Raw genomic sequence first — 21233 nt, forward strand, 5'->3', positions numbered from 1 at the left:
CACCAGTATGTGACAAGACTGCAGAGGGCCAGAGCTGAATAAACAGGCTGCTTGCTGCTTCCAGAGTCATTTCAGTCAGAGTCAAGAGTTATAAATACAAATAATTAGCATTGTCCCCTCCACGTCCCGGGGCAACAGAGGTGGGTCACCTAGACTCGTCGTACATCAAGCCATTCTCATCTCTTACATCACACTTTCTGCTGTGCAAGTGCTACATTGTGTCAGCTGCATATATAAAGTGTTTGTGTTCAGCAGAGCTCAGGGTAGCTTTTTTTTCCTCAGACCTCCTCCTCACTTGTTACATGTGAGCCACAGCGGCTCCATTGTCCAGCGGTTCAGTCGTCAGACTTGTTTGCCTCGTTGGGAGCTGCGGGGATTGCGCTTCACGTTTTCCTACAACCTGAGCTGATTTTTTCGAAGAGATGGATGAGCCGAACAAGCTTTTATCCCGCCCCATCTTCCGCAGGGATGTGAGCTGGGAGCCTTTCCCGAACTGGACCCAGCCAAGCCGCATCTTCGCTCAAGGTTTCGGGCTGCCTCCTTTCCTGGAGCCCGGTGACGTCGACTGGCTGGACTGGGCAAAGAAGAGACTGGCTTCTTTCTCCTGGCCGGGGTACACTCAGTCCCCGCTTCTGCCTCCGTTCACCGGCCAGCACCAAGGCGACCAGGACAAGAAGTTGAGACAGCTAACAAGCGGCGTGTTGGAGATCCAAACCGGGCAGAACAGCTGGAGAATTACCCTAGATGTCAATCACTTCTCACCAGAAGAGATAACAATCACAACCAAGGATGGGTACTTGCAAATATCAGGTATGGTGCATTGTTCTTGATGCATTTATTGTCAACCTTCTGAGGAGACCTGTGCAAAGATACAATAAAACTTATTAGTTAGCATTTTGTGGATTTTATTAACTGATATTCTGTTTAAAAAAATTGTTTCGTTGTCAAGGAACTCATGAAGAGAGGCAGGATGAGCATGCAGTGGTTAAAAGGTGCTTCAATCGTAAATACAAGTAAGTTGTCTGACAGCATAATCATGAAGTATTTCAAAAGGTAAACAGATTTTCATTGGGGAAATTAATAATTTTTTTGCTTAACTGATTATACTCACATGATAAATGAAGAAATAAAACTGTATTGCTGGCCATCGCCCTGCCTGACCTCCCTTGGTAACATTAATGCATGTTAAAACCACCAACAAAAAAACAATATATATATATATATATATATATATATATATATATATATATATGTGTGTGTGTGTGTGTGTGTGTGTGTGTATGTATGTATATATAGTTTTTTTGTTTTTAGTTTTGCTTTTTTGGTGGCATTAGAATAAAAAAATTGACTAGCTCTACCCCACCCCAGATATGATGTATTTTTGCTTGTTATGCATTGACGAACTCTCAGATTTTCACAATTTAAGGTTGCCAGAGGGGGCAGATTTGCAGCACATCAGTTCGGCGCTGTCTGATGGAGTCCTATCCGTAGAGGCGCCCGTCTCTGGCTCATCTGTCAGCAACCTGAGCAACGAGATTGTCGTTCCGGTTCAGATCAAACAGACGGAAGACGGTGAGAAGTGAGCAAAAGACCCAACCGTGTGATGCAGCATTTTTAGGAGCAACATACAGAAAAGTGAAACTAAATTGTTGCATGTTTTGTTATGATTATTTACTAAGTTTACTTACTTTTAATAACTTATCTGCTTCTGTAGATTACTGTGAATTTTTTGTAATCAGATGGACGCATCCCAAACATTTCCTTTTTGAAGCACAGGAACATTGTAGCAAAGTTTAGTTTTCTGAATCCTCCTCCCAAACTGCTGAAGTGAACAATAATCTTCATAATGCTGCCCTGATAATCTACAAGTGTAATAAAAGGCTTTTGGCATCTGAATAAAAAATAAATCATTTTTAATAACTATGTTTTTTTTGTTTAATTGTTTTGTTGCAAATTCTAAGATTATTTCTGATCATATGTAATGTTCTCTCTGTTGGCGGCTTTACTTGTATTAATTTCCCCCCTCAAAACAATCCATGGGTTTCTTGAAAAGGCTAATAAAAGTCGATGGCCCTTACTTTTATTCAGCACAGAAAACATGTTAAATTAGGGTTTCTTTAGCCCATAAGTCCTGCACGACTTTAACCTATCTTTAGTCTTAATGTATCTATAAACTGTAAAATATTGTTATAAAATTTGCATAAATCCTAAAGAATTTCAGGTGAAAAAAACCCTGAATCATAACAGCTACCTTTAGGACACCATCAAAGAAGGGAGGAAAGTGATGGGCTTGTTCCCAATAGGGGATTATGAACGATTTGTTATCTTAAATGACTTTAACATGAGGCTCCTTGGCACTTATGTCACATTTTATGCAATTGTCTTCTTTTTTATTTGATTTGTTGTTTTCTTTGTGCAAAAGTGCTGTGACTATTATTTTCTTCCAATTATTCTGTTTTCATTAATGCTCCCCCTGACCAACTTTTTGTTTTCTTCTTGTTGCTTTTCTTTTGTTATGAACACATTTTTGTGTTATTGTTATTTACTAATACAAATATATATATATATATAAAAATAAAGAACAAGGTAGATAGGAAAGGGAAATCGTAGCATGGTCGTGGCTGTCATTTAAGTCAACACTGACATCTAGTGGCCAAAAATAAATTCAACATGACATTTAGAATTTAAAACTTTAAAAATGCAATTTCCTAAATTATTTTTGTTTCATTTAGAATCATCTGATCTGATTAAAAATAACTAATGGAAATTAAACATTCAGTAACTAATATACATTACAGTTACAAATACTTGAAATAGAAGATTGAACTAAATACCCATTGGACATATTTTGTCTGCTATTCACCTTTATCACTAAAATAAAAATAAATAAATAAATTTATTAAAGTGTACAACACAGATTATCTATTAATCATGGAACATGCAAGTGGATAAGATATGTTAGGAAGCACATGGACATTTTTTTCCCTTTAGAGCTGATGTGTTAAAGAATCAGTAAATATGGGAAAGTAAAAGGATTTGACTAAGTCTGGTAATGGCCAAATTATGATGGCTAGACAAGTGGGTCAGAGCCGAGGGGGTTACAAGGTGTGGGACTTATGTTTCAGGTCTGCAGGGGTCAGTTGGTATCTACTAAAAGTGGTCAGAGGAAGAAACAGAGGTGAATTCTCAGATAGGCTCATGGTTGTGAGTCTTGCTGATGCATGGGAGGAACATTGTGCGGCCAGTGTGCTAGTTCTAACAGAAAGATGTCAGAATACATAGTGCATCGCAGTTTTTTTCCATTGCTGCAGACTAGTTAACAACCCCTGTGAGTCTGATCTTTTAACAAGATTTTGCACCCTGCCCTAAATCCAAAATAGTTCAGGAAACTGAAGGAGGCTGCATCTGCATGGATCAGAACTTAGTTACAGAACTTAGAGGGTTCACGGCCAACATCTAGGAACCAGATAAAACGAGGTGTGGTCCAGACCATCCTTTGGCACAACAACAGAGACCCAGCGATAAACTCTACTTGAACATACAGTAAATCCATCACTTGCCTGCTTCTGGATTTTTAAGTTTGGTCGATCCGGTCCAACTTCTTTTATCTGCTTTTGTTCCTCCTGCAAAATCCTTGTGAAATTATCTTGTAAATTAATAAAAAACATTTTTTGCCGTCGCCGTCCTCTCCTGTCTTGTAGTTGTTGTAGAGTGACTCTTTTGAGGGAAATCTGCACCTGTGTGTCTAAACCGCCAGGAGTGGGACTTTGATTGACATCTATGAAGAATTAATGCGACTGGATGAAGAATGAAACAAAAACAGCTGATTGGTTCTGGCCACAGAGAGCTGCGCCCCAAGGAGAATATTTAAGCAACCAATTAGAGGGCCAGCATGAAGTCACATGGAAGCCAAAAGCGTTACACACTCATCTGTCCAGCGCCTCTTGGCACTGAAACATTGAAATGAATTCCAAAATGTGGAAAAGTCTGAATTCAGTCACATTTTATGAGAGAAGAAATGTGATAATTTCACATTTTATTTCATAATTTATGTTTACTGTCTACACTTCAGCACAGCTCACTGTTGCAGGACGTTTGAACAGCGACCGTTAAAGAATCGCATTGCTCATCGCTTCACAAATTGTGTTTATGATCTTTTTTTATTGACCTGTGCTGTGATCGTGAACATTTGAGCAGATTAGGGCTGCAAGGTTTGTGTGCAATGGGTTACTGAGAATGTTAGCTTCATAATGGTGATCATCAGCCGCCACGGTGAAAACCTTTTATGCTCTTACTCACTGTAACACAATTAAAAAAATATACTCACCTGTACACTGTGACTTTTCCTGCATTGTCTACATTTCAATTGTTCACTTTTAAATCACTGCTGCACCTTATACTGTAATTTAATTTTACTGCAATTTACAAGCTGTATGCAACGAAATTTCGTTCTGTACGCACTCTGTGCACACAAAATGACAAATAAAGTTGTCTAAGTCTAAGTCTAAGTCTAAAACTGATACAATGTAGAAAACATTAATCCAGAATATTAATGTTTTATATGATCCAGATCTCAATGGGGCTTACCTGGTTAAATAAAGGAAATAAAAAAAATATCTATAAGTAGCAATGCTTTCATGTCATAAACCATGTACAAAAACCTCCGTGTTCGTTATAACCGTTGTGTTCACTTTATCCAGACACTTTATTTTTAAAAAGTCAAACATTACTCCAGTTTATTCTCTATTATTTTTCTTTCTTTACAATTCAAGTATTCAAACAGTTGGGGCTCAACATACAACATTTTTACCTTTAAGAAAACGATAACGCATATATGCTGCATTATAAAATATGCAATAAATCAGTTTTATATTACAGATTCCCTACATTGTGAGGTGTTCTTCTTATATTACAAGCTAAATGATAATGATAGTGGAAGAAAAAAAAAAAGGAAAGAGATTGCATCCCTTTAGAAATTACCTCAGCCTTGTTGAGATGTGACTGTACTGTTGTGTCTCTTTAAAGGAAGGGGGAGTGTAGGAAAGGGACAGAGGAAAGAGATGAATAGAAGGCACCAGAACCACCTACCATGACCAAGTGCGCTGTAAATGTAGGGCAGAAATTCGCGTGGAATACAAGCGGATCACTGAACGCCACGTTCGTGGAAAAACCATGTTGGGATGTGCCTTATCTGAATCGAGAGTTTTTCAACATGCTACCACATTCGATCACAGGAAGACAGGGGAACCATTTTTCCTCCCAAATGTCTCCTGCCTTTTGAAACGGAAAAGAAGAGTGTCAGGAAGATACAGCCGTGAGGTGTCTTTCTGATTGTTAATGGTAGGCATTGCGTAATTCGCCCTCATCCGGCGGAGCCGTTTGATTCCTCCAGTTTTCCAAGAGGAGGACGCCAGAGAGAGCGATCACATCCAGAGAGGCTGCCCCTTTCGGCGTTGCCCGCGTTTGCGTTCGGCAATGCCCTTTTCTCTCATAGGAAGGACTCGCACGCAGTAGCCGGGGAGCAAGCAGGGGAAAGGATGCATTTAACGCTGGATGCGTGCTGCTTTCGGGGAGATTCGGCACTGACAGCGGCTCCAGCGGGAAAAACGAGCGCGGCGGGCCTGGGAAGCACCCAGCCCCACTATCTCCTCCTTTTCCTCCCCCCCTGCAGGACCATGCTTGCGTGAGGGATGAGGCCGTGCACAGGGACGCCAGGCCAGAGCTGCGGCCTACATCTAACTAGAGTCGGTCTCTCGACTGCCAGATCCGTGAACACATCACCACCATCAAATCAGCACCTTTGGTACGCTGCACGCCCGAGCTCCGCCGTTTGCATGAAAAATTGGTGTGTGCGCGTGCGCGCGCGCATGCACGGGCGCGCGTAAGTGTCTGTGTTCTCAGCTGTACATCTGTAGTCATGGCAACCAGATCCAGTTAATGGATGTCATCTTTTTTCCCCATCTTTAGCTTCCCCCTCTGCCTCTGCTTTTATGCGTGGATTGCATTTGTATGTACAAATATATCTGCCTGGTGTCTCCATAGTCGCAAACGTTTGTGTTTTTTTAATAATTACACGTGAAAGGTTTTTATTTCCAGATACTCTGAGTATTCTCATTTTTTTTAGAGGGCTGTCGCAATCAGTCTTTTTTTTTTTTTTTGCTCAATACTCTTGTTCATTACAATAGTTTTTCATCAAACTTGGCATTAAAAGACAAAATACTGTATAAAAAGTTGATTCTAATAGAGCTGATAAAGAACATCTTTATTTAGCTGAAATTTCCTATATTTAAATCAAAAAAGGGTTAAAAATCAAAACAACTGGACTTCAGTTCATGTAGATGAAAATGTGTCTTATGAAGGGCTTTCTCGAATCTTTTGAATCGAAAAAGTCCTTTGTATGGAGAGGAAATTGTTCTTAACTACATGAACTGGAGTCCAGTTGTTTTGATTTTTAATAATTTTTTTACTTGCCATGTCCTGGAATATCTTCATCAGCATATTCCTTTTGAAATGCAACATTTTTTCAGCTGTGGGGGGTCATGTCTTGACCATAGACCTTTTATGGAATTTAATGTGATAGGCTTGCACAAAGTGGGCCTTTATTGTGACATGAAAGGAAAATTATACTTGGTTTTAACATCTTTTTACAAATAAAAATCTGAAAACTGTGGTGTGCATTTCTGTTCAGCTCCCCTGACTGTTTTATTAAACCTTTTTAGGGTATGACTCTACAAGCTTTCCCCATCCAGAGGCTGAGCTGTTTGATAACATTTCTGACCGTCGGTCTTCAAGTCCCCCTGCATGTCCTCGATTTGATTTTGGCAGCTCTCGCTGAAAGTTAAGATTTTTGTCTTGGATTTAGCTCCATGTTCCCTTTAATTTTGACCAGCTACTCTGTCCTTGCTGACAAAAACAATCCCCGCAGCATGACTCTGCCACCACCACGTCACTGTGGGGATGGGTGTGCTCAAGGCTTTAGTTTTCCTGCCACAAAAAAACAGTTTTACAGGAAGAAATAAAGACACAACTAGCCAAAAGCCTTTCTTCCATATGTTTGCTTTCCCCCCTAAGTAACCTGTGCCAGACTTTAGACAATACCTATTTTGGCTTTCTTTCATCAACAGTGTACCAAAGGATTAGGGTCTTGCAAAGGATTTATTTGGACAGAGCACAACCAATAGCTGTCCTGTCCACAGATATTCCCAATTGAGCTATGAATAGCTGCAGCTCCTCCATAGTCACCAGGCCCGTGGTTTTCAATCCTGGTTCTTGGGACCCACTGTTCTGCCTGTTTTAGGTCTTTCCCTGCCTCCACACACCTGACTTAAATAAATTGGTGATGAAGATGCCTCTGCAACCCCTGATGGCTGGTGAGCAGGTAATGCGATCATTTGATTCAGGTGTGCTGGAGCAGGGACACAACATCCACAGGACAGCGGGTCCTGAGGCCCAGGATTGATGGCCATGTCTTCCTTGGTAGCTTTGCAGTTGTGTCCTACTTTTTCCCCATTTCTGGACAATGACTTGCAAAGTGCACCCTGAGATGCTAAAAGCTTTGGATATTGTCTTGTAACCTGACTCGGCTTTAAACCTCTCCATACCTGTATACCCTCTGCGATTTGCTCACGAATGATCTTCAAGGAAATTCCTCAGGCCTTCGTAGACCATCTTTATTTATACAAAGATTAAATTACACACAGGAGCACTCTGTTTAGTAATTAGCTAACTTCTGAAGGTAACACATTGCACTCCATTTACTTTGGAGGTAAAAGGGACAGAACACACCGGCATACCACACTTTTCCGATTATTATTTTTCAAACTTTTTGAAAACCATCCATTGTTTTCTCTTGAATTCACAACTTTGTGCTGCTTTGTGTTGTCATATTGACGCTCTGATAAAATGCATTAAAGTTTGCAGCTGTAATATGACAAAGAGGGCAACACTTTTTGGATTTTGATGCACTGTTAATACAATGGCATGAAAAGAAAGCAAAAAACAACAACAAAAAAACTCAACAATCACTGCAAAATGGATGCTCAAGACTCAAGAAAATCCAACACACTTGTATAGAGGCTGAATTAAATGAAGTGACATAGTTCTGCTGAGCTGCTTGGCTTTTCTTTTCGTTTTAATGTTGTACTAAAACCGTTGTTTTACACTGCTTGGTGATAGTAATGAATCCAAGTTAACTATGTTCTGGACATAATTTGTTGTCCAAACAACAAGATTTTCTTCTAGTGGCAATGATGTCCTAGAACCATCTTATAAAGGTTGTAATGGCGAGTATTTGCTTACAAACAGCCAAGCAGCATGATAAACCATTTCTGTTTTTCATAAGACCAAACAGTTACATTCATGTTAACCAGATCGCCACAGTCTAATAACCTAACATAACCTGTTTGCATAAGTGTGCAAAAACCTCAAAAAGCCCATTTTAATCCACCTTCAGCTCAACGTCTTCTTGGGGTCACACCTGCCATTTAATCTGACCCTAAACCAAAATTCAGCTTTCTCACTAACATTTTCATCGCATTAGCCTGTTTTTCTTTTCCTTTTAGCGAAAGCCATAGATTGCAAAGAGGTTACAAAGTATCAAAAGGATCTCATTGCACAGAGGTGTCAGTCAGGAGAAGAATATTAATATATGCACAGCACTATTTGTACACCATGGAACATTGTAGAGAATCATCCATAACCGGACAATTTAGACATTACAAAAACTGAACATTTCTCCTTAACTGAGGAAAAGATGAGATCGAACAAGACAATCAGGCTGGATTCAGGACTACATTTGTCAGAAAGTCTGTGGGACCACAAGGAGAGGACTGTGAACAAGAGACAAGATCCTAATTTGATAGATCTGGAGAATCTGTGCAGGTAGACTGGGCAAGAAATGAGATGCTGATTGATGTCTACCAAAAAGCTGAGGTTGAAACATTGCTTCAACAAAGCTTTAGTTTGAGGGGAGCGCACACTTATTCAACCAGCTTGTTGTCCACTTATCTTGATTTTTCTGGGCGTATGTGACAGCTATAGTTCCAAGTTTCAAGTTTGCCTTCGTACACCACGTTGTTGCTTCTTTCTGCCTGCTCAGCTCCTTTCCCACCCTGCGTTCTCCTGTCTAGGGCATCAGGTAGATCCAGGAGCATGAGCAGGACTTTGAGCTGCGGGAGCAGATGTCTGGGTATAAGCGCATGCGGCGACAGCACCAGAAGCAGCTGATCGCCCTGGAGAACAGGCTAAAGGCCGAGATGGATGAGCACATGCTCAGGCTGCAGAAGGAATTAGAAACTCATGCGAACAACACTTACATTGAGCTGGAACGGCTGGCCAAACGCCATGTTGCTCAAACGGATAAAGAGGTAAGGCCTCAACAGCCGCTAGGTATGAATGAGCGGGAAACGAAGGAACGCTCTTAGCTCTGTACTAACGTTCAGACTCGTACAGGAAAGGGTGAATATTCTGTTCTCTCCTAACAGATGAAATCAGTTGCGGCAGAGGAGAGGAGAATACAGCAACAGATTGTTGCCCAACAAAAGAAAGAGCTGACTGGTTTCTTGGAGAACCAGAAGAAGGAATACAGGCTTTGCAAAGACAAGATCAAGGATGTAACTACCGCCAGCAGATTATGTTCACCGAGTTATGCATGACTTCTGTCAAAAAAAAAAAAGAAAGAACTTTAATGTCTCCAACCTTCGATCCTGTTTGTGCAGGAGATGAATGAGGACACCTGTGCATCCAAGGAGGAGAAACAGGAACGGCTGTCCAGGTACAAAGAAACCGTGCAGCACTCCCAGGCTGAGGAGGAGGCCCACCTGCTGGCCCAGCAGAGGCTGGTCTATGACCGCAGCTGCCGGGCCCTCAAACGCAGGAGCCTGATCAGACGGCACGAGTTTGAACAGGAGCAGTTAAGAGAGGTAATGTGATTTCCTGCCATTACGCAGCTCTGAAGATCATAACTATAAAGGCTTTTCCTGTTTTAGAGTTAGGGCTACACATTCTTCTGTTTAAAACAAGGTTTCATGAACTATCCTGAATTTCTTGGCTTTTTTTAAAATTCCTTTTTGTTGTGGTACGCAGAATAAGATCTCTGTTACGCTCACATGTTCTCTCCAGCTGCAGGTACTGCTATTATTCTGCTTTTTGGTAGTACTGTGGGCAGATTTCAGCCATGATATCAGGCAAAACAATATGACCAGGCAATCATTTGTTCTGTTGATGTGGTTAACACGGCGTCACCTCATAGGTGATGGCCAGGAGCGTCTAAAAGTGGTTCATAGGGGGGGAAACAGTGTAACCGGTGACAGGTTGCTTAGCAGCTCATGTATGCAAATGGTGAGGGGAGGCCAGCCTGTGTTGTCCACATTAGTACAGCCACTGCAGCTTAAACTGCTGAGAAAATTAAAGCTGATTTTAAAGAAATGTCTGAGAACCCCTAATGTATCTCTGTTTGGTTTGCGAGAAAAAGTATGTCTGCAGATCTGTTGGGATGTTTATGCTGGTCACCCTCTGCATAAAAATGTTACCAGTGGAACACGATGGCCTGTATGCTGGATCGAAAGCTTGTTTTATATAAAATGGATAGCTGTGTCTGGAGCCTGGATTTTTTTTTTTTTTTTTGCTTCCTGCTGAAAAATATGTTGAACCAGGATGTGTTGTGGATACAATGCAGAAATAGGGGGCTCTTTTGGGTTAGTGCTTCTAGGAAACTACTAATTCTGTTTCATGCAGATTATATTTCAGCTACAGCTACCTAAACAGGGTTCCTGAACAGATGTATCCCCTTAAAAAAAACCTGAAACAGTATTTTCTGGCCTCCTGGAGCAGAACAACACTGCATGCCGTGCTGGAAAACTGGTTCATGAATGGGCGAAAACAGTGGCTCCTAAAATTGGGGACTGGGCTCCACTTGGGGCTGCAAATCAACAAATTTTGAGTTTTGAGGTCCTCTTCTTATTTTAAAGTGAAAAATAAATGATGGTAAAAGGCATATTAACACTAAAATGCCACAAGAAAATGACAAAATAACTAAACATATATGTTATCAATTCATGTTGTTTTTGTTGTTATCATATCCATGTTTAATATATTTATTAGTAATGATTATATACTCAATCTGTGGTAGGTGTCTTTAGAAACCACATATTTGCTTGAGTTGATTTAGTTTGCACATGGATAGCTTTCTTTGAAGTCTTTTTGTCAAACAGGTTGAAATAAAAGTTTCATTATGTTAAAAATAAGGTTACCGTATGTGGACGGAATCCGTATTGCTTAAAAAAGCAACAACTGAAAAATAGAGGTTTTTGTAAACTGTCTAAAAATTGCAGCAATAAAATTCTGCTCCCAAGGAACTTTCCAAAAAAAAAATCATCAAATGTTTTCCATACAGGCTTTGGGAACATTGGGAGGTAAAATGACATGAGAATTTAGCTTAGCTTGGTGTAGTATTTTGCATCATCAGCATAGATGAAAAACACAAAAGCATCGGAAGCACAAACGATCTATGTACACGTTTTAGAGGTTATCATCTTGTGAAGGCGGGATGTTGGATTAAAAACTAATGGAAATGAAATGTAATGTTGGTAATAAATAAATTAATAAATAAGCACACACAGAAAGATACAAAAAAAATAAAAAAATAAAATTGCACTCAATCATCTTGTTTAAGGAGCTGAACAAGAAGCGGACACAGAAGGAGATGGAGCACGCCATGATGATCCGGCAGGATGAGTCCACCCAGGACCTGGAGCACAGGCAGCTACAGATGCTACAGAAGCTGCGGGTGGAACTCCTGAGGCTGCAGCACCAGACCGAGCTAGAAAACCAGGAGGAGTACAACAGCCGACGACAGACAGAACTGCACAGAAAACACACCCTGGAGCAGCGCCAGCAGCCAAGAAACCTCAAGGTGTTTGGGAAATTTACTTCTTTCTTTATTTTTTTTGTTTCGTGCTATTTAAATCTCATTGTCGTTTTTTTCTGACACTGGATGTGGCTGAAACTTTGCATTGTGATTCACATTTGCCCGTACCTTTTGCGCAGACCCTGGAGATGCAGATCAAAAAACAGTTTCAGGATACATGCAAGGTGCAGAACAAGCAGTACAAGGCTCTGAGGAACCATCAGCTGGAGGTTTCTCCCAAAGGCAACCATAAAATGATCCTGAAGAACCTGAAGGAGGAGCAAACGCGGAAGTTGGCGGTACTCGCTGAGCAGTACGAACAGAGCATCAACGAACTGATGGCCTCGCAAGCGGTACAAAGATTTTTCAAGTCACCTGTACAATGTTTTCATATTTTAAGAGCGCCACCGTTCTACATTTTACCCAGTTATCGGCTCGTTGTTTGATAGCAGAGGCTTGAGAATGATTAAACTTTGACACCAACATCTCCCGCTTGGTTGTTTCCTACATTTTTTTTTTTTTTTTTTTTTTTTCAGATGCGACTAGAAGCAGAGCAGGAAGGCGAGGTCCAAGCTCTGAAGCAGCAGCTGAAACAGGAGATGGAGCTCCTGGATGCCTACCAGAAAAAAACCAAGTCACAGATGGAGACCCAACACGAGCGAGAGCTGCAAAAACTTGAGCAGAAGGTTTCCATCCGGAGAGCACACCTTGAACAGAAGGTAAGATCCGAGCAGTGGTAAAATACTTTAATAAAATGATCTTACATGCTGGGATTACTTCAGCAGCAGAGGTCTTAGAAGGTCTTCCCCTAAGTAAAGTTTTTGGGGCATGAAATATAAACCCTAATGTGTAGAAGTGGGTGTACTGCAGCTGATTACAATGTAGGTATTGACATAGCATTTATTTTTTTTTTTACCTTTACAAAGCAGTGTATATAAAATTAGCCAAGCAGGCTTTTGAAACAAACATGTACACAGCAAATGCAAATAATATCCAAGTTAATTCTTTAATTAATCAAAAACTCAAATTCACATAAGAAAGATGGCTACAAAACAGGGATTGTGTCCTTTTGTCCACTTTTCTACCACTAGGGTTTGTTTTACATCAACAGGTGCTTTCCATTCAGCACATCTTTCGACATGAACATCAAAAGGGTAAAAACCAATAAAAAAGGAAGCAGTGATAAATTATTTATATTATATCCCCCACCTTTAATATGACATGAGTTGTTTATATGTTATTTTAAATATAACAATTTAAAAAAATGCATACTAAAAAAAATAATAAAATAATCCTATATCCTGATTGTAGAGACTGACTGTGGATCAGTGGGTAGAGAATTTGTAACCTGAAGGTTGTGGATTTGATTCCAGTTCCCCTTAGTCACAAGTCAAAGTGCTCCTGAGCAAGGCACTTTACCCCAAGTTGCCTGCCGTTGGTGTATGAATCGGTACACGTTACAATTGGGAGTGTGTGGCAATGTGGCTCTAGTGTGAAATGCTTTGAGTGGTCAGTGGAACTAAAAAGGCGCAACATAAATTCTGTCCGTTTGCTTATTTAAAGTAATAGTTTTCTAAAGCACCTTTTTTTAATCTCAGCATTCACTCTTCATTGTTTGAAATCCAACATCTTGTCATAGCAGCATTTGATCAGTATTTCATAAAAGTTCTCCAAACCTGTCATACTTCAATTATATCTGTTGACCACTGTTCTTCTCAGAAAACCTCACAGATTTTCTGATAGATTTAGCTCTGGGCTTTGGTTCAGTCATTCCAAAATATTATGTCCGTTCTGATGAAACCATTCTCTTGTTGATCTCACTGAGATGAAAGATTCAATTTGTCTTCATATTCAGCTTTCCCTCAGCTGCCTGACTGTTTTGAGCATAGACATTAAATACATAGATGCCTCATTACGTCCTGGAGCGCATTGTGTGGCGCCGCCATATTGGATGGGTCTCTCATACTCAAGGCTTCAGCTCTAGTTGCAAGAAGGGCAGTGGGGATGAGCTGGCAATTTTAAAGAACACTTTTCCAGGCCTTTAAAAAAACTGTTTATGCAGTTGTGCATGCACAGCACACAAAAATATGAAGACATTTATGTCGGTGTTAAGAGAAGGCTCAGGATTGTACCTGTGTGAGAAAGGAGAGAATTAAATAAATTTAAATGAACAATCCAACTTGTTTCCTTATTAAAATATAAATTGTATTAATTTATAATAACACATTTCTCTTAGTTTAAGAGCATAAAACAAAGTATTTCAGCATGAAAGCACCTATTTATTCAGATATTTAATAATATGCCATACCTCATGTCTCCCTTTGGTAAATAGCATAAAACAAAGTATTCCTGTAAGAAATCACATATTTATACATTGATATGCCATATGTATGTCTGTTAAAGAGCATACGTTTATTAAATAGGTTGTTTAAACAACCTATTTCAGCATTAAACATGTTTTTTATGCATGACAGCATCCTGTATCATAACCATATCTCCACAGTTTCTAATAAACCAAACCGTGTGAAGATTGGGTCAAAATTCAGAGAGTTATGATTTATTTTAGTTGGACAAACAGCTTCCTCAGTACAAATAAATGCACCGGGGGCACATGTTTGTTTTGGAGTTAGGACACAAGGTTAATTGGACCATAATATGTTCTTACTTCTGTTTTGGAAGATTTTAGTTGGGTTTAGATGCTATCTTTGGAAGAAAATTATTCTGCTTTGAAAGCCCAAAGTTATTGTCAAGATATTTTCTTCAGTTACTATTGATAACCATCTTCACTGCATATACGATGATGTTAAATTCTGTTTGTGCTCTTCTTCTGACTGACACCGGCTTTACCTAAAGGATGCAGACCAAACATTTATCAGGAAAATCCAACTTTGACAGCTAGATGTTCTTTCAGATTAACCAGATTATTATAATTGATATTAGGTGTTTATCCGTGAAGACTGAATGCTAATGTTGCATAAAAAGTATTGGCACAAGGCATTAAATAATATCTTGTATCTAAAAGAGACAATCTGTTTGAATTAGATTAGGGTATACACATGTATGAGACCAAGTTATTGGAACTTCCAACAGATTTATTTGTTTTTCAGTGGAATTTTAAATGATATATGTCACATTAAAACTGGAAAATGTTTGAAATTATTTATTGTGCAATTATTTTATCGCGCAGGAATTATGTCAGTGTAACAGTACACATTTGAAAGACACTATACCTGTCTTGGTTATTCTGTAAATCAGCTGAAGTTCTTCAGGTGTAGACTGAAGCAAAACAATTATAGCTAGATAAACAGGAATAATTATGGTGTTTCCATTTCAAAGGATCTATTCATTAAACCAGGTAAAAATAACTCATCCAGACATTTGTTATCTGTGGAACAACCTATGGTGTAAAAGACAGTGTAAATTGTCTCTCTTTACTTCTATAGAAGAAAACAAGTGTTAGCCAAAGTCTGCTACTCAAATACAGTTGACCAGCTCAGGCCCTAGCAACAAAAGGGCAAATAAAAGTGAGTCCCAGCATGCAAAGCATATGGATCAACAGGAGTAATTCATCAAAAGAAGCTTATTTTCTGTAATCTGCATTATAATTTTCAAAATCTTTTACATGGACTCTGGGATTACAATAAGAAACACTTTAATACTTATGTTGAGCCAGTAGGTGGCGACAACACAAAATTAAATGGGCCTACTTACACTCTATGGCTATAAAGAACAGGAAGAAAACTATATTATCATCTTCAAATAAGAGGCAGCTACTGGCATAGAAATTTGTGAACTCATAGTGCGCGACTAGGCCAAATTTAAAAACATCAAAACTCCCAAGTGGATCCTGATCATGAGAAACCAAAATTGTAAAGATTCTCCCAAAACAACTCTATATTTGTTTGACACTGTGTCCCCCTCTTTGTTTCAGTCATTATCTTATTAAGTTTATGTTTTAAGTTTAATGAAAACAAAATCAGTATCAAAGCAAATTTGGACAAATCCACAAAAACCTTTGTGGATTTGTGGTTGTGGTTTCTTGTCTGACCAAAGTAAGACTGCGCAAAGCAGTTATTTTATCTAAGAGCTCCTGCTTAAAATCTACAGGCCTCAGGTTGCATGTTAAATGTTACACCCTGTCTGAACAACAGACTAGACCAAAGTGTAGAAGAAAATGCACCAAAAGAACAGACATTCATACCAACTGTAATGCATGGAGGCAGTGGCCTGATGGTTTGGGCTCGTTTTCTATCCACAGGGCCTGAGCATCTCGTAGTCATTAAGTTAGCCCCGATGTCTCCTAGGTGTGTATTTGAGGGCATCAGTCCATCAGCTCTAAATTGAACTAGCCCAGGAACTTCTTCAATAAGCACCAGAACTTTTGAAATAGAAGAGAATTGATGTGTCATAATGATGATTAAAATTCAGCCAAAATGAAATTTTGTGGCTGGACCTTAGAGAACTCTGTATAAAATTCATGCAGACATCAGCAAATACATAATTTAAGCAACATTTCTTCCAGTTTGAGTCACAAAAAAGACAGTTACCTCAGGTCTATAGCTTCTAAAAAAAACTACAGCTATCGAAACATTAGAATAACTAATGACAGTTTAATACATCAGCAGAATATGACTAAATCTCAAATGTCCTATTGGCAAATTGATTAACGGATGTGGAATTGGAGCTACAAAAACAGGAACCACACAAAGGAAAGTGAAAAGAGAAGTCCTCTCTAAGAAAAAAAAATACTCAACCTTACCATAAATTTTAAAGCTGCTGAGTCAGCCTTGCTGTTGGGATTAGAAAAAAGGAGAGAAAAAAAATCCTTGAGCACTTGGAAAAGTGTCGAGAGATTTGCAAACTGGCTCAAAGACATGTTTGTTGAGACAAATAATAGGCCTGAAAACACATTGCACAGTCCAAAATATACATATTAGTTATCTTATTCAGTCAAATGTAGTCAATGTTTGGATGTTTGTTATTCATAACAGTGCATGACTCCTAAATATGACGTATTAATTGTGAAATGTATAAGCTGTCGTGTGATTTATTTGTTTTTTTTTGATATCCTAAAAGTCTTGTTTCTTAACATCTACCAACCATCAAGATGATTTTTATGAAAGTAGCTCACACTCTGTTGAGAAATCTTACTTTATTTACCGTTCATTTGATGTTGTTTGCCATTTAAACTATTTAGTTACCTTGTGTGAGAATAAAAAAAAAAGAGTGGTACTCCCGCAACATAGCATCTGTTGGCACAAGTTTCAGTGAGAATTAAGATCACTTCAGGTGTCAGACAGCCTTCTGGTTTCAGACTGAGGTGTGACCATGAATGGCACTGCTGGCACAGTAACCACTGCATGTAAATCTCACTCTCTCCATTATCCTGCAGGGATTACCTGCTTTAAGACTCGGGCGATGAAGATGTCCGGATTCAGGAACTCAATGTTCGGTTCCAATTTTCTTGCTTAGGAATTAACACAAATAAATTATGCAAAAATGTACAGGACACTATGCTTGGTTGGTTGAACAATGCGGGACGTATGGAGTAAAACAGCCAGCAGGACGTGTTTATTATGGCTGTTTCTACTGTATGAGAATATAAATTATTAAGATGTTTTTGTTGAGAAAATAGTATGAGTTGTCTTTAGCGGGACAGATTGGCAGACCATCCATATATGGAGATATACATCAAGCTTTTGGGGGGATGACTCATAGTCCCACACAGGTTCCCACACATAAGTTCCCACACAGACAGATTTAAAGTTATTCTTACCCCAGGTTGATATACTGTAGGTCTAGAGTAAATAGTTTAGCTATTATGAGCACTGGCAGTAAATATTTTTCCATCCATAATTGAGAAAAGGCTGCATAGATGATAGCACTGTTGCCCTGCAGCAAAACAGTCCTGGGTTTCAACCCCGGGTTCAACCTTTCTGCATGGAGTTTGCATGTTCTCCCTGTGCATGTGTGGGTTGTCTCTGGGTACTCTGGTTTCCTCCCACAGTCCAAAAACATGATTGTTAGTTTAAATCAAGGGTTCCCAAAGTGGGGGTCAGGAACGACTCTGCCCCCCACCTTTTCTTTATTTGCACTGCAAAAAAGGAACTCAAAGTAAAATTTTCTTGAAATTAGTTTATTTCTCCTTGATTTGAGCATGTAAATAAGACTATTTGCTAATCGAATGAGTATTTTTACCCTTAAAATAAGATGAATAGATATCCTGCACTTCAAATAAGATGATGGAGATGGATTGTTCCTATTTTTAGTGCAAAAATCTTATTCACTTGGCATATAGTCTTAATTACCTGCTCAAATCAAGGAATAAATAAACTAATTTAAAGAAAATTCTACTTTTTGTTCCCTTTTTGCAGTGTGCAAAACTGATACCACAGTATAACTTAATAAGATGTTCAACGTTCCTCATTTTAAAGCAGGAGTAAGACAGCACTTTTCTGTAAGAGTTCTTTTTCAAATACTATTTTATTCTTGTAATTTCCTCCCCCAAAAAATCCCACCTACCATAAGGGGGTCACCAGTCTGTGGTAGTGCTATTTTGGGGCTCGCAGTCTGAAAAGTTTTGGAACCCCTGCTCTAAATTGCCCTTAGGTGTGAGTGTTGTTCGTCCTCTATGTCTCTGTGTTGCCCTGTGACAGACTGGCAACTTGTCCAGGGCGGACCCCGCCTCTTGCCCAATGTCCGCTGGAAATAGGCACCTGCAGGTAAAGGAAAATAGATGGATTATGGAGAGCGGAATACTCAATTTCTATCATGCCTTTGTTTATTAAAATGAAAATAAAATCAGAGAAACTATTTGAAAGTCGATACCCTTTTACCTTGTCTTTTGAGAGAGGCCTGACTCATTTATAAACAGACAATTGAGAATCCTTTTAAGTCTAAATCTGCCAGTGGTATGAATAGTTTTGATCTTAACTGAATGATGCTTTCTTCCAACTTCACATTTCCCCATCTCTTAAATATGCTCATGTTTTTGCCTTTGATATAATCAAATACCAACCGTGCTGGTTACAGATTGAAGAGGAACTGGCTGCCCTTCAGAAGGAGCGGACGGAAAGGATCAAGCACCTGCTGGAACGTCAGGACAGAGAACTCGGCGCTTTTGACTCCGAGAGTCGGAGCCTCGGTTTTGGAAGCCTTGGATCGCTGGACTTCCCCAAAGAAGACAACAGATGAAAGTGGATCTATCTTTTTAAAGGACAACATATCCGTGCCCCCGCTCACATCCAATCGGCCGTTTCTGCTGCATCCGTGGAGACAAACTGGATAGCTTTCGCCGCTACTCTTCTTCTTCTTCTTCTTCTTCTTCTCTCTCTCTCACTTTAGATATTGCATCTTCGAACAGAGGCTGTTTTGCTTTTGCGGTGACACTCGGAGGGAAAAAGCAGAACAGAAGAATCCTTAAACATGTCTGCTAACAAGCAAACTTAGTGTAACTTAACGTGTTCCGATAACAGACTCTTTCCTCCACGCCATCTCCTCTTTTTTGGTATGAATCGAACAAATCAGGAAATTTTAGTAAAATGGGCACTTTGATATGTTTAATTAGAAACCCATCATGTTCATATGATGCTTAATGTGTGTGTTACATGGAGGGACATTGTGGAATGTGAACTGCGGACTCCCCCGTGGTGTTAAGCTGCTTTTATTTCTTTATTATTATTTGATTTTGCTGTATTTATTTAATTTAAATCTCTGAATGTGAATATTACTGTATGGGGGGGTCATTGGGGGTTTGCTTTTTTTTTTTTTTTTTTCAAGGATTAATTTCTCCTACTGGTCATACAGCCACAATGTGCTTACACATACAGTATACTGTGGTCCCTAACTTTTCCAGCAGATTTCATTTATCAGTATGTAGAATCAATTGGCATCAGCTCGATCGAACCCGTTCGATCCTCTCACAACTCGGCATCCCACTCGCTCAAACTGCTTATTATTGCATGCACTTTAAGGACAAATTCAGGTTGTGAAGTGAAGCATGAATCTGTCAGAGATTTTAGCCGTTTGTAAATAAGTGGTCATAGCATATGTTCTTTTTTTTTCAAGCCTATCAATATTAGACATAAGCGCCATATTTGATATGATTCTTTTTTTTTTTCTTCACAAATGCCTTTATTTGAGTTGTGCCTGAAGCAGGTTTGAGTTAAGTGTTTGTAATATCGATATTTTAACTGACTTAGGCCGGCACTGTTTAGTTTTTTTTTTGTTTTTGTTGTTGTCTTTTTTTTTTGGGTTCGTCTAAACTTGTGAATCATTTTAACTGTTCACTAATCTTGTAAAGGAAAAATGGTGAGATCTGTGCTGTATAATTTTTGATATGAATATTTGTACATGAGAACATAGCTAGAATATACAGAGACACTGGTCTATTATCTGATAACAGAGCTTAACGATAAAAGATTTTGCTTGGTTTTTTATAATGTTGAGAAATGGTCATACAATAGTTCAGTATATTGCTAAGTCGGACCATTAGACTTTCAGATTGTATAAATGCTGGTGAATGGAACCACGGACTTCTTGTTTTTTCCCCGTGACCATCTTTGAGAGATCAGAGACTCTGCAAACATGTGGGTCTGGGCTGCATTCGAGCAATTTGCGTCTGAGGGTTTCGATATTATCCACCATGTTCATTAGAGTCATTGAACAGGTTGCACAATTGTTCCATTCATGGTGAATGGAAAGATAATTTTTGGTGCTTGATTTCTAATACCACCTTTAGCCTTGCTGTCTTTTTGTTTTGGGGTTTGTTTTTGTTTTTGGAGAACGATTGAGTTTCACAAAAGGTTCGTGAGCATTTTGCAACCTCCTCTTGTTAAAAAAAAATGCAACAGGTTTTTCAAAGATTCGTGACCTATTTGGAGCCCTCTTAATGCAGTGAATTTCTCAAATAATGAACTATATGTATAAAAAGAAGTTATTTCATCATGGGTCACTTTTTAAACATTATCAAAAGTGGTCTTTTTAGTTTTATTTTTCCCCACATCAAATGCTATCATTAGTTGAATTAGTTCTTCACAAGGGGGGCTGGAAAGATACCCCCATAAATTCCCAAAGTATTTTAAACTGTAGGAATCTAATAACTCTCAGTTTGTGAAGGCAATAGAACCAGACGGCTCTTGTCTGACCCGACTGATTTCTGAAGTTTGAATGGCAAAGCTCGGTTTTTCATGAACTTTCTAAGAATTTCAAGAAACTCTGTCTCATATGCAGTAAAGCCTTTTTGTTGTTGTTGTCTGGTCACGTATCAACCGAAGCTTTTGAGGTGCTCGAGCGTGTTTGCCTGAGAGCTTCAGAACAACAGACCTTA

The 21233-nt window shown here is 39.1% G+C and overlaps 2 protein-coding genes across 2 annotated transcripts; both read left to right on the forward strand.

Annotated features, from left to right (window-relative positions):
- Nucleotides 1-187: 187 nt before the first annotated feature.
- Nucleotides 188-4400, forward strand: LOC105915295 (heat shock protein beta-1). Its single transcript, XM_012849355.3, has 3 exons — nt 188-810; nt 950-1013; nt 1427-4400. The coding sequence occupies exons 1-3, from the start codon at nt 423-425 to the stop codon at nt 1581-1583; spliced, it is 609 nt and encodes a 202-aa protein (XP_012704809.2). The 5' UTR covers nt 188-422; the 3' UTR covers nt 1584-4400.
- Nucleotides 4401-5020: 620 nt separating this feature from the next.
- taok3b (TAO kinase 3b) lies at nt 5021-20749 on the forward strand. Its single transcript, XM_012849353.3, has 8 exons — nt 5021-5803; nt 9129-9365; nt 9483-9611; nt 9717-9920; nt 11672-11911; nt 12046-12258; nt 12442-12624; nt 18938-20749. The coding sequence occupies exons 2-8, from the start codon at nt 9180-9182 to the stop codon at nt 19097-19099; spliced, it is 1317 nt and encodes a 438-aa protein (XP_012704807.1). The 5' UTR covers nt 5021-5803; nt 9129-9179; the 3' UTR covers nt 19100-20749.
- The last annotated feature ends 484 nt before the right edge of the window (nt 20750-21233 follow it).

The sequence above is a fragment of the Fundulus heteroclitus genome, unplaced genomic scaffold (assembly GCF_011125445.2).
Source record: "Fundulus heteroclitus isolate FHET01 unplaced genomic scaffold, MU-UCD_Fhet_4.1 scaffold_697, whole genome shotgun sequence".
NCBI lineage: Eukaryota > Metazoa > Chordata > Actinopteri > Cyprinodontiformes > Fundulidae > Fundulus > Fundulus heteroclitus.